The 13,750-nt window shown below is 36.4% G+C and overlaps 1 protein-coding gene across 2 annotated transcripts in view; it reads right to left on the bottom strand.

Moving 5' to 3' along the window:
- Positions 1-838: 838 nt before the first annotated feature.
- LOC139143995 (dnaJ homolog subfamily C member 10-like) overlaps positions 839-13,750 on the bottom strand; it is a 28,900-nt gene continuing 15,988 nt past the window's right edge. For both annotated transcript variants that reach the window (XM_070714624.1, XM_070714625.1), the window contains exons 15-20: positions 12,279-12,434; positions 11,122-11,255; positions 9,869-10,073; positions 8,066-8,197; positions 6,604-6,693; positions 839-2,975 (exon numbers count right to left, since the gene is read on the bottom strand). In XM_070714624.1, the coding sequence (XP_070570725.1) occupies positions 2,949-2,975; positions 6,604-6,693; positions 8,066-8,197; positions 9,869-10,073; positions 11,122-11,255; positions 12,279-12,434 (744 nt within the window). In that variant the 3' untranslated portion in view covers positions 839-2,948. The remainder of the gene's footprint in view (positions 2,976-6,603; positions 6,694-8,065; positions 8,198-9,868; positions 10,074-11,121; positions 11,256-12,278; positions 12,435-13,750) is intronic.

Here is a 13,750-nt window from a genome sequence, read left to right as displayed (position 1 = left end):
ATGTCGACAATAACAATGCAGTTTACACATGCACACACAGAGCTGATATCCTCAACACACTATCCAAACATACTTCAGGGAGTAGAACAAGCAAGACACGAAAAATCTGACACTAAAAACAAAAATACCGTCAAGGACAGTGTGCTCATATTTGGTTTGAATCGGTCCATTCAAGAATATTTAAACCAGAAAAAACAACAATGACAAAAGTAAATAAGGTCTGAAACTTTTTAGGTACTGGAGGTTAACTTTAGCAACATGCATAGCAGAGAATGTTTCAACACAGTCCCTCTTAGTTTGAGCAGGCCTAGTTCATGAACAATGACAGGAAATGACTCATAATCTGTTTCAGTTACTTCCACCACTCCTACACATAATACTATAGGTGCACTGCATACAAATAGGTCATAGAAGCTCTGACTCAGATTGGGCCGTTTCAATTAATGCCATCACTCCTGCACATTTGCAGGATTTCCCCTTTTTCTTACTTTGCATATTTTTAACACTGACGTGTTCATTTGAACAACGTCACATCTCAACCTCTGGGTCTACCTGTACACCAAATACTGAGATGGTAGGTGCGGCGGTTTGGGAGCTTTTTGCGTGTGACAGACATACATCCTCACATACATACACACAGACATACAGACATCACTGACTCACCATATAAGCTCTTTTTGGTATTATATACATACCAAATATGAGCTAAGGATTAGTAAACAAATAAGCAAAAGTTAAAGCTAATCGCCATTTAGATCAATGTCAACACCTCAGCCGGATCATGTAATGATTCTCTTGTTCAGGTAAGAATTGCAACACAAAAGTAAACACTCAAACATGAGTTGTGTCATTGTTTATTACACTTTTTTGAGAAAATACAAGTTTCTTCATGACCCTCTCAAAATCATATTTTCATCGTTCATTAAGTGAATTTGACAGGATTCCTACATTGACATTGTATGCTTTTTATTTTGTATACATAAAAGTTCTAAATTCAAAGGCTTCTTTCACGGAAATAAAAAAGGTTAAAATGATTGGAACTAATTAGGGACAATTGGATAGGGTATTAATGTTGGTTAAATCTGCAAATGTAAGCTCATCTGCTTTTCTTTTTAAGTTATACCCTTGTTTTTATGAGTAATTTGTAATATTACAACTTTCAGCTACATGGCACCTAACACTTTTGAAAAATTCGAACAATTAAACTATCCAATTATCCCAAATTAGTTCCAATCGTGTTGGTTTCTGTTTCATTTAAATTCTCATTAAAAAATGGCAAGGCAATAAAGTTCCAGAGTTTCTGGAACCGAACTGAGATAATATATTTTGAACTATACGCTCTATTTCCAATCAACATTTTTGTTCGTTGTACTTTTTGAAACCCTACTCATGTAAGGAGATCATGAAAAATAAAAGTTTTCCTTTGGTGGAAGAAAATATGAACTGAAATTTGAGCTCAAAGAAGGCTTTTTCTTGGAGCACTCTTCACTTAAGAGATGTCAGGAGTATATAATTAAAAATCTCACTAAAAATACCGGACATCCTGTTCTGAAAAATGGCTAGGTGTTCTCCTGAAGGATTTTCTGATAAAAAAATCGACAATGTAAATTATGCAGAACCTTGATGAGAAAGGAGAAGAGAGGAGGAATCAGTACTTCTATCACCACCACTTTAAGTTGAAGACATTAAATACGAATGGTTGTGTTTTAAAAGGAATAAGTTATAGGTTAAAATTATAAATAGTACAAGTCGGCTAATGGTGTTTGAAGTGACTAAAAAGTCTTGTGGCTTCAAATAAATTCATTACTCGATGTACTTTGTAGTGCAGATCACTACACATATCCTGATACTGAGAAGTCCACACTAAAATAACTGCATTGTTCTCCTGCACAAGATGCTTGCATTTATGTACCGCACACCTAATAAGCTTGTTCATTTTTAAAATTTTGGTATGCAGTACGAGAATAAATACATTCATCTGTGGTTTATCAAAACATAAAGGCATATTCTTCAAGACAAACGGTCAGGTACACTTACAATAACATAACACGAAATTTGAAGCGAGCTGTACTTGTTGATTATTTAAAAAGCAACGTCTTTTTTTCTTTGTCTTGAATACTTTCCTTCAAATTTAACCTCCAGGGGAACACTAGAGTTTGAGTTCATTAGTCTAAATGGAAAGAAACTTTAACAATATAGTGGACAAAAAGTGCAAAAAGCGATTGAGAATTTAGGAAAGTTTTTTGTCAAAGCTGGAGGTTATTTCTTCTTTGTGGTAATTAGTGTCAAGGCTTGTCTTTCCTGTGCAAAAGCGTGACATAAACAGCGCCACCACAGCATGGGCACTTATTATCTCTTGTCTTACATTTGAATAAATTCACCAAAGGGCTTACTTCCAAGTCGGTTTGCATAGAAAGAAACCAAAACACAAAGTGAAAGGTACACAGTGTAAATGTAATTTGATGTCAGAAAGCACCTTTGCAAGATTTTCTTACAAAATTTATCCATATTTTCCAAAATACATGTCGAATGTTTCATTTTAAACACTATAAAATCCTCAAGAGTTCAGAAACCAGGAGCAAACTTTCGCTGTCGATCATAGAATTCATTGGTTGTAAAATGTCATGTTAACTCTCCAGCAGAAATGTTTTTGAACAAGTTGTACAGGAGAAAAAAAATAGCTTAAAACTTGAAATTTACTTTTTAAGCGGTTTAACTTTTCCTTTAATTATGACAAAGAATGAAAAGATATCTGCACTTTAATTAACATTTTTCAAATCTGTTGGACAGGTGCCTTCTTCCTATTGATGTATTATGAGGCAGAGTTGTGAATTGTAAACCCTTTGAACCAGGCTGTCATAGGTCACCAGGGGATCAGAGTGCAAAGGGTTAAAAAGGTATTCTGTTGCACGGTTACAGATCTGTCAGACTCCAAGTCTCAAGACGTACTATAATTCATCTTTGGGTCTCTTTTTCTGAAAGTGGAAAAAACATAGAATATATTGTTACGGTTTTTCCCCTGTTCTAATGCATAAAATATGTGTGGTTTGGTTCTTGGTTTATTTTATAGGTTAGTAATTGTTATAGATAAAATTCTTTGTACATCTTAGTACCATAAATCGTTTTAATAACTAGGAACCACATGTAATTTTACTCTTCTACCGGGAACACACACGTTGGAACACTAATGAATAAACTATGCATTTACAAAACATGATCTGAAGAACTATCTCCACACTGACTTTATATCTGCAGGCCATTTATGCTTACCATAGGGTGAGAATTTTCAACAATCCTCGAGTATTTTGAACACAAAAGTAGAAAACGGAATTTCAAAACCCTGATATCGTTATCATTGCAACCGCCTAAGTAGAAGAGAAGTAATTCCTACATCCGTGTTCGAGTTTGAACAATTCTGTAACTTCAGTGCGTTTCACCTAGGTACCACAACTCAGCATATGAGATGGACATATTTCACGTACAAAACAAACGTTTAGCTTGGGTATCACGACGCGCATTTCAAAGCCACCGAATCATTTATCAATTACAGTAAACAAGCATGGGGTAGCCTCTCTGTCTGGACTGAGAGATAAAAGTTCAAAGCATTTAATGTACAATGTAACTGTTTTTACAATTTCAGCTAAGAGTTGAAGAGCTGAAGGTATTCTCAACAGAAACTAACTGAAAAGCCACATATTGTAGATCAAGTGTATCTCTCAGTCTAGACAGAGCGGCTGCCCCATGCTGGTTTACTACAAACAAGTCATTGACAATGACATAGTCCCCACTTGTAATAGGAGTATTAGTCTTGAGGGGGCAGGGAAATGAGGTCATTAAGAAGTATCACTAAAGTGTATATGTTCAGATCTATGGACACATAGGTCTATGTCATTGTTCCAAATTTGAAACAAGAGGCATGTCTAAGTTATGGTTCTAAATCGGGAAAAAAGATCAAACCTCTAGCTGTATTGGCCAGCCAAGAAATACATATGTGCATAATAAATGAGGTACAAGATGTGACATCTTAAGGTCTATTATCCTATCAAAATTGAAGCGTAAAGAACTTGTGATTACTGAGTTATGCATATATATGCATATTCAAGGTCTAAGGTCATCAAGGTCACGTGACATTTTGAAAAAAAACATTGTATTGCTAATTAATCCATATATGCCAAAATTCAGACCTCCAGCTCTATTGGCTTGCCCACAATTATATATGGGCATAATTAACGAGGTAAAGCATGTGTTGTCATAAGGTCTCCCATCCTACTAAATATAAAGGACATAGCACTTGTGGTTACTTATTTATTGACATAATCGTGTATTTTAGGTAAAAGGTTATCGAGGTCACATGACATTTTGTCAAAAAATTTCTATCCTATAGTCTATCCCTATATACTAAAAATCATACATTTACCTCTATTGGCTTGTTCAAAATTAGATATGCACATAATGAATCAGGTACAGTATGTGGCGTCATAAGGTGTCCCATCATACCAAATATGAAGGGTGTAGCACTTGTGGTTCCTGAGTTATGGACAAATATGTATATTTGGGGTCAAAGGTCACCGAGGTCACGTGACATTTTGTCAAAAAAATTGTATTGCTAAGTTATCCCTACATACCAAAAATCAGACCTCTAGCTCTATTGGCTCACTCAAAATTAGATATGCACATAATTAATGAGGAACAATATGTGGCGTCATAAGGTGTCCCATCATACCATATATGAAGGGTGTAGCACTTGTGGTTACTGAGTTATGGACAAATATGTATATTTGAGGTCAAAGGTCACCAAGGTCACGTGACGTTTTGTCAAAAAATTTTAAGTTATGCCTATAACCCAAAAATCAGACCTCTAGCTCTATTCGCTCACTCAAAATTAGATATGTGCATAATTAATGGGGTACAATAATGGGGTACAATATGTGGCGTCATAAGTTGTCCATCATACCAAATATGAAGGGTGTAGCATTTGTGGTTACTGAGTTTTGGACAAATATGTATATTTGAGGTCAAAGGTCATTGAGGTCACATTACATTTTTTCAAAATAATTGTATTGCTAAGTTATCCCTATATACCAAAAATCAGACCTCTAGCTCTTTTGGCTCGCTCAAAATTACATATGCACATAATTAACGAGGTACAATATGTGGCGTCATAAGGTGTCCCATCATACCAAATATGAAGAGTGTAGCACTTGTGGTTACTGAGTTATGGACAAATATGTATATTTGAGGTCAAAGGTCATTGAGATCACTTGACATTTTGTCAAAAAAATTGTATTGCTAAGTTATCCCTACATACCAAAAATCAGACCTCTGGCTCTATTGGCTCGCTCAAAATTAGATATGCACATAATTAATGAGGTACAATATGTGGTGTCATAAGGTGTCCCATCATACCAAATATGAAGGGTGTAGCATTAGTGATTATTGAGTTATGAACAAATATGTATATTTTAGGTCAAAGGTCACCAAGGCCACATGACATTTTGTCAAAAAAAATTGTATTGCTAAGTTATCCATATATACCAAAAATCAGACCTCTAGCTCTATTGGCTCGCTCAAAATTAGATATGCACATAATTAATGAGGTACAATATGTGGCGTCATAGGGTGTCCCATCATACCATATATGAAAGGTTTACCACTTGTGGTTACTGAGTTATGGACAAATATGTATATTCGAGGTCAAAGGTCACCAAGGTCACATGACATTTTGTCAAAGTGTCTGAGATATCTGCATGAACGGATGGACTCACGGACTGACATGACCAATCTATGAGCCCCCTGGACTTTATCTGTGGGGACTAAAAACTGTGTCACTGCATCCTTTTTGCAATATGAATACGATGAGAAACTAAATTTTTATTTATCTTGGCCTTATACATGGGAGCCTATGTACTGCCTTATACATGGGAGTCTATGGACTGCCTTATACATGGGAGTCTATGGAGGTGAAAACTAGTGTGAAAATCTCAGTAATACTTTATGGGTCGCCTGTGCTTATACATGGGAGTCTATGGACTGCCTTATACATGGGGGTCTATGGAGGTGAAAACTAAAAAGTCCTCTAACATGGCCAAATTTGATCGCATTGTGAAACAAATTGACGTGCATCTGTATGAGGTAGGGTACTATCCTTGAACCAAGTTTGAACAAAATCGCTCCAGGTGTCTATGAGATATCTGCGTGAACGGACGGACGCACAGACGCACGCACGCACGCACACACGGACGCACGGACGGACGCACGGACATGACCAAACCTATAAGTCCCCCCGGACGGTGTCCGTGGGGACTAATAATCAATGAGTTGGTGGCTTTGAAATGTGTCATGATACCCAAGCTTATTGTTTGTTTTGTACGTGAATTGTGTCTGTCTCATACGCTGAGTTGCAGAACCTAGGTGGAACGCACTGTATCTTCAAATGTTCACGCGAAACAGAAATGAGACTCCTGGTAGTGTTATCAGATTCTACATCCACTACTACCACTACTACTACACAGTTTTAATCTACGTATTTCCAACTTTAAAAGTAACACCAATCACAAGAATAAAAGACCATAAATTTGTTCAACCTATGGAGAGTAATCTTACCTTGAGTTTATCGGCAGGTATTTTACCTTTTACATAATTTATAATATAGTCAACTCCTTGCATGTGTGATATGTATTCTCCTGTCCAGCCCTGTGCAATAAACAACAATGAAATATTTATTAATTCTAGTTACTTAAATTCTTTTGACAAAAAGTAAAATAATGTTGTTTTTCAGTATTGATGCGATGACAAGTACAATAACTTTTTAAAGCATTTTGTAATAACATTTATAGTGATTACTTGTGGTCAGATATTAATGGCGGCGCTATCGGTATCCTTATAAGTTGCAATAATGCATTCTGTAGACTATTTGGCTATCAACGATACAGTGAGTGCCTCCAAGGTGTTTGTTAGCCATTCAGTAAACTGTTTGTCAGTTTTAAGAAGAAGAACAGTGTATAATTTAATGTTTGTTAGCAAAGAAATAACAATGTCTTGATTAATCAAGTTGTTGCAAGTGACATGAGTTATTACGGACTTCAAGGCCACTGAGTAAATATTTTACATTACGAAGTGTTCTTTTTCATTCTTTTACTCTTTGATGTTTTGTCATTTTACATTTTTGTTGGTTCTATTTTTCTTTCTTAGGAAGGTTTTTAAATCTGAAATAAAGTTATGAATTGATTAAATTAAATTGAACTATTTTCATTTTAGAGCATAAATTTTCTAGTCATCTTCCAAGATGTCTGTTGATTTCTATACACGTCATGGAAGTTGGAAAATGCACCAATTGAGCATACACTGAATTTTTGGACCACATCATGAAATTCATACTGCAGTAAATCAAAAGACATATTTTACAAAAAGAGTAAATTTGACTCCTTTCAGATATGTGCACTTCACAAGCACTGACTAGAAAATACAAGTGACAAAGGGGAAATCTCCATCTTTGAGATTGAGAACATTTATGATTTCACTTTTCATCCATTGCCTATATGTACTACTAGTAAGCAAAGTTTAAATATAGTTCCTTTGTATTCTTTCATTTGCACCACTGTAAATTGACAGCTCTTGGAATTCTCTGCAAATTGCCACGAGTCAGACATACACCAGGGTACTACTATCACTTTTGACACAGAATGGGATGCAATTTTCAACTTTTTCTAAAACAAATTTTGGTCATACATTTTAGGGACATTGGTTCAAAGGGTGAATGGGGATTCATTATGCCAAAACTGCTCACTTGAGTTCACTGCAACAACAGAAAATTCAATTTTTACAGAAGGTTCTTTCATGAAGCAATTCCTCTCTAAGCTTCCATAGTCAAATGATTCCTTATACACAAATGTTCTCAGTTTAATGTACAGCCTTTACAATTCTGTGTATAGAAGAAAATAGCAAATGTTTTGTTGCAAAAGCCTTCTCATATCTGAGTCAAGCAGCTGTGACTTGTACTGAACTACAGCAAATACTGATGGCCTACAAGGCAAAATTGAAGCAAACAAAATGTAGGTTCACAGACCTGAGAAGCTCCTTTCCTTTTGGCTCCATAGTACAGCCTGATTGATGGATATGCATTGACTGCTGATGACATGCAAGTACCCTGGTTGTGATCGCAGTTGATCTTCCCAGCATGCACTCTGTCCTCTAAAGCCTGTGAAGGGAAATTGCAAAATGAGTGATGTTGATGCAGGAAGCAAAAAAAACTAGAAAGCATTTGCAAGCAAAAGCGAAGTTCCAGAGACCAGAGCAGCGGAAGAAACAAGAGAATGTGTGACAAAGATAGGTGCAGAATGAAAGAGTGCTTTGGATTTTAATATTCAAGCACGTACCTATAGTTAGGGCTGCTAGCAGTAAACACCATAATACAACTAAAAGCGAGGCAGTCCACAGATTACAAATGACTACATGTACGGTAAAAACGCAACAGATACATACGGGGGCGACAACGCACGGAAATGTATATCAGACAACATTCTCGCGAGCCAGAGCAATAATTTTCGCTCCGCTGACCTACGCAAAAGTCAATCGCTTGACGGGTAGCGCTGAGTTGTTGCCGTAAAGAGGCGCGTGGTTTACGACGATGATCAGACGAGAGGAAACATGGGATCTATTTTTTACATCCATGATCGGATCAAGGCCGTTGAAATTGAAAACTGAGGCCATATGCATTGTCATTTGATTAAAAGCACAGACTAAAACGATTTTCATTGCAATGTCGCTGTTTTCACAAGATACTGACCGTTTGATCTTGGAAAGTTGAGCTGCTTTAACGTGCAGCCAACGCATGCAGTTGCGATGCGGTGACAGGGCCTCGCAGACTGATATAGGAAAAACCGCTGGTGGCTCCTCAGAAATACAGCGGGCAGTTTCTCCGCCAAAACAGCCGATTTTGAATCCAAATTTTGCATTGATCTTCGTTTTCGAGCACACCCACCTCGCCTAGGTACACGATGTGCCCAGCCGCGCTTGTAAACTTATGGAAAGCATATTTTTCGCTCTCTATGCGAGCGAAATCCGCCGCCATTGTTATCTCATGAGCATTCGGGCGAAACAGTATAGCGCCACGTACGGCGAGTATTTAGAGAAAAATAAAATCAAAAAGCAACAAAAAACAAAGCGAAAGAAAGCTAGAATTATTAATAGCTGAACGCAATATGATAGTCGAGCAATGGAGAATAACAAATAAATAAATAAACACACAAGAAATGCCCGTAAAACCCGTCCGAGCTGAGCGATGATGTCATAAGCGTGTCGCAATGCATTCTGGGTAATTAAGGTAAAATTTGTGTATAGCATGTTCTATGGTAGTAATACCGGAAATAGAGAAAGAAAGAAAGAAAGAAAGAAAGAAAGAAAGAAAGAAAGAAAGAAGGAAAGTGAGCAAAAACTAACAGTTCCAGAGCTGGTCTCTGGAACTAATTATCTGACAACTAATACAAAAGATATAAATACAAATACAATAGCTCCAGTTGCGATATAGTATGGCTTGGGACCTAAAAACAGATAAGGGTACAGCATTTTTCTTTCAAGTAACTTCACTTTTTGATAGAGAAACTCACATATTTTACGTAGTTGGAGATTTTGCATCATAGAGGCTGTAATAATGATTGAAAATTTAAAGTTTGTAGTGTGCAGTGTTTCACAAACACTGACTACAAGTACAATAGACATTAAAACCTGTATTAATGTATAGTCCCATATATTAGACATTCTATTTAAAAGTGAGTAATAGAACACTTATAAAAGTAAAACTTCTGCTAGCTATGGTGGAATGCATGCAAGAAAATGGAAACTTGAGAACTCAGGTTTGTGACTGACTTACCCTGACAGCATTTTCAAACTGTGGCATGAATTGAGTGCAAGGCCCACACCAAGGACCTGCGTAGAAGTAGACAAGCCAGGGTTCTGTGTCTTGTAACAGCTTGGAAGCAAAGTTGTGCATGTCAAGGGTGGTTGCCACAGACGGCAGATATGAGTAAACCCATCCTTGGAGCGAATTGGCGTCCCTCATCCAGCCTGTGTACTGCCTGCAGATACAACGAAACCGAAGAAATGAGCCCTGGGGTTCTTTCAAGATCAATGATATTTCTCTAAATGTATAGAAGTTTTGAACGAAACGGTATCGAAGATACATGTACATTTGTACTTACCGTATATTACCACACATAAACCAACAACATGCACATAAAGTACTTATTTTTTAAGTCAATAAGTGTAGCTGAAAGTTGTTTTTTTTCACTTAAATTCACTTAAATTCCCTCTTTGCTGATTCTGTTAAGATGGAGTACTCTTGAAGCGTGGGTGAATTTCTTCCACATTGCAGCTGCACTAGGTATCATGTTTAACCTGTTCACCCCAAATTCCCTGTAAACAGGTCCACAATTTTGCCATAGATAACAATTGATTTGGGCCAAACCATGGTGCTGAAAGGGTTAAGCATTTCCAGATTACATACCATGTACACCAGATTAACAAAATCGAACTGCACTGTTTTCTATGGTAAATTCTATGTACTAGGGGAATTATTGTTGGGAAAGAAATACATGTACATAAGGTAATATCACTGCCCATATGTATAGTACACTGCATACCGGTACAAGGAAACTTTCCTCGGTGTTTATACCTAGTCCATTCGGTTTTTGTCAGACAGAAAAGATTAGATCTGTTTTTGAATGTCCAGGCCAACTTAAGAAGACACCTTAAACATCTATAAGTATCTTGATCTGTTATTTTAACACTGAAAAGGCTAGACTTTTGATGATTTTTTATGTATTTTTATTTTGTATGTCAATTGCAAGTTGCTGTTCTACTCAAAAAAGCATGATGAAGCATCCACTGTTTAGCTTGTCAAATACATTTGAATGCTACTCCAGACCAGAACTGACTTGTCAACAACAACACTGCAGTCTGTACATGTACAGACTGTGTTGACAAGCTGAATACTGTGTATCTCAACATGCTTTGGGGAGTAGAAGAAGAAATTATGGTTGACATTAGAAACAAAAATAGTTAAAAATCATCAAAATGTTAGAGTTACTGGCCAAATGTTTGAATAGAAGAGATGTTTTCACTTACATTGATCCGGCCAGTCCACTTTTACCCTGGGGGTACATTCTGATGGTTGGATAGCTGGCAACACCATTCTGACTACACAGACCGCTCCATTTCACACAGTCGACAGTCCCCAGCTGGGCTGTACCATTCAGTTTCTGCAAAATTGAAAGATTTTTCCCATTTAATACCTCATCTATGAGTATAAGTGACTGTGAAAGTGGTGTGACACTTCATGTGCTTTTCACAATCGTGGTATCCACAGTAATTTATTGTGACTAATCAAGTATAACAAATACAAATTGTCTTTAGATTATATTAATTTAACTGGTCATACTTTTGGATTAAAATAGTTTCAATATACAATGTGATTATTTCCTATAGGCCTAAACAAAGTGAAATTTTAAACAAATTCCTGATAACAGTTCTACTCGCATGATCTTCTTCAGTTTTATCTCAAAGCTTTATCAGCTGTTATTTTTGGAATCTTTATTGGTACTTTTAGTTCCGTTTGTAAAACAAGGTTCCTCAAGCTTCTCTCAAAATTATTATATGTTGAACTGCTTCATGCTCAAAATGTTGAAAAAGCCTCAATGCATGTAGTTTCTGAATAATTGTTAACAACTGAATTCTACTCTGGACTAGAATTCATTTGTCAATAACTACCATTGCACACTGTAGACAATGTGTTGCATTGGCTGGGCTAATACTTTGTAATTCATCCTAATTTAGGGTGAGGCATTGCAAAAATGTCATTCTTTTAAAGAACAAAAGTAACTAAAATATCATTGAAATATCATTTTTCAATTACCACACAGATTCAACACCACACACATTCTTCAATCATCGCACAGATTCATCAGCACACAATATAGTTTTCACCCAAAGGAAAGCAATTTGTGCCTTGCCAAAACGTTGGTTTTAAATTTAAATAAAGATCACTGAAGATTAAAGAGAGTTCAGTTAATCATTTTATACCAACACTGTCATTGTGTTAAGACTGATTCACTCTCACCCTTACCATATGACTTCAATGGATGTCAATGTAGTTGCACTTGATCTACCTTTTTGAATGCTATTTATCATCAAATGTTACACCAGTCTCCTTGCATTAAATTGACTCACTTATATATGACATCAGAGCCCTGCTAAGTGTGATACATCTTTGCATCAAAACTCACCTTGGCAAGTTTCCTCCATTCCGGAGCCAGGGCCTGGCATGGGCCACACCACGGAGCATAGAAATCAACCAACCACATCTCCTTCTTGGATTTCGTTTTCACCAAGGAATCAAATGTATTCGGTGTCAGTTCCACAACCAGTGGGTGCATGATGTCCTGTTGAAAAAGATACATTTTCATTACTAAACTACCTGTATTTATTTAAAAAATACACAGGTAGTATGATAATCACATTTGTTCTTTGAATTTGTCTGTGTAGCTATCCTGGCAGTGGTATAAATGTAGACTTTCACTGATCAAACAAGGTATCTTGCAGAAAATGGCAGCCAAATTCTCAACAGCAGTACAAAAGGCTACATGAATAAACTTGATAGGATCATAGCAGGAAAATCACTTTGAACTTGTAAGGAAATGTAATGGGGTTCATATTAAAACAGAGATATGGGGATCAGGGCCCTGTGTGCACAATAATCACAAGGTGTGGATACCACAGTCTGTATTTCAAATGGAGATCCTTTAATAAATGATATTGTTATTTCTCATTTCATTCACTCATTTGTATCATTCTGTTTTACATAATCCTGTTATTTCCAACTCTGCAAGCTGAATATTTGGAAAAACTCATTATCAAAACCAATCAACATTGCCATATGTTCTTGCGTTTTAAAATAACTTCTATTTAATTAGTGCTGCACAGATGTTCTGCAGTTGAAGTGCAGTAATTGGAAATATTGAATACCTCTGTACTAATCTAGCAGCACGCAATGTTCCTTTGCAGAGTCGCTTTTGAAAATGGCTGAATTTTACAATTTCTAATCAAGAACATTTCTGAACCTGAATTTTTTTCATGTAAAGAATAAACTGGATTCACCGAATCAGTATAGGTGAATATATGTGATTTTATGAATGTACACTTGTGAGCTTGTGCGTGTGTGTGCTGAAATAATATGCATGGTTGAACACTAAACATTATTTTGTTATAGAACTGCAAATATCATAATAAAAGGAATATTGCGGTGGTTGGTATTATCCTTCATGATATGAAACAATGTATCGATACTAGTCATTAAGTCACCAATGATCATGAATGATCTAGAATGTCCAATAACATCTCCCTGTACCTTTCACAGAGGTTTGCAAAGTATGAATGCTGGCATTATCTTATCAGTGTTATTTCTGGTGAATGCTCTACAACACATCATTTTTTTTCTCTTGTGCTCTGTCTACAACTTGAGGTAGAATGCACTCCAGGGACAGATATTCAGAGTCTGTCAATTTTTATCAATACCTTTCCAGTCTAATGCTTGTGGGGGACTCATTTCAAAGCCCTTGAAGTAAGAAAAAATTTCACGGTCTTAATTTTTCAAAAGTCAAAAATTTTATTTTTCGCCGTAGATTTAACACAGGAGTGGTGGCCATTTTGAATTTCAAATGTTGGTAAATGTAATTAAGGTTATTGTTTCTCTTGAACT

The sequence above is a fragment of the Ptychodera flava genome, chromosome 11, assembly GCF_041260155.1.
Source record: "Ptychodera flava strain L36383 chromosome 11, AS_Pfla_20210202, whole genome shotgun sequence".
Taxonomy (NCBI): domain Eukaryota; kingdom Metazoa; phylum Hemichordata; class Enteropneusta; family Ptychoderidae; genus Ptychodera; species Ptychodera flava.
The sequence above is the reverse complement of the archived record's forward strand: the minus strand, read 5'-3'. Positions and strand labels throughout refer to the sequence as shown.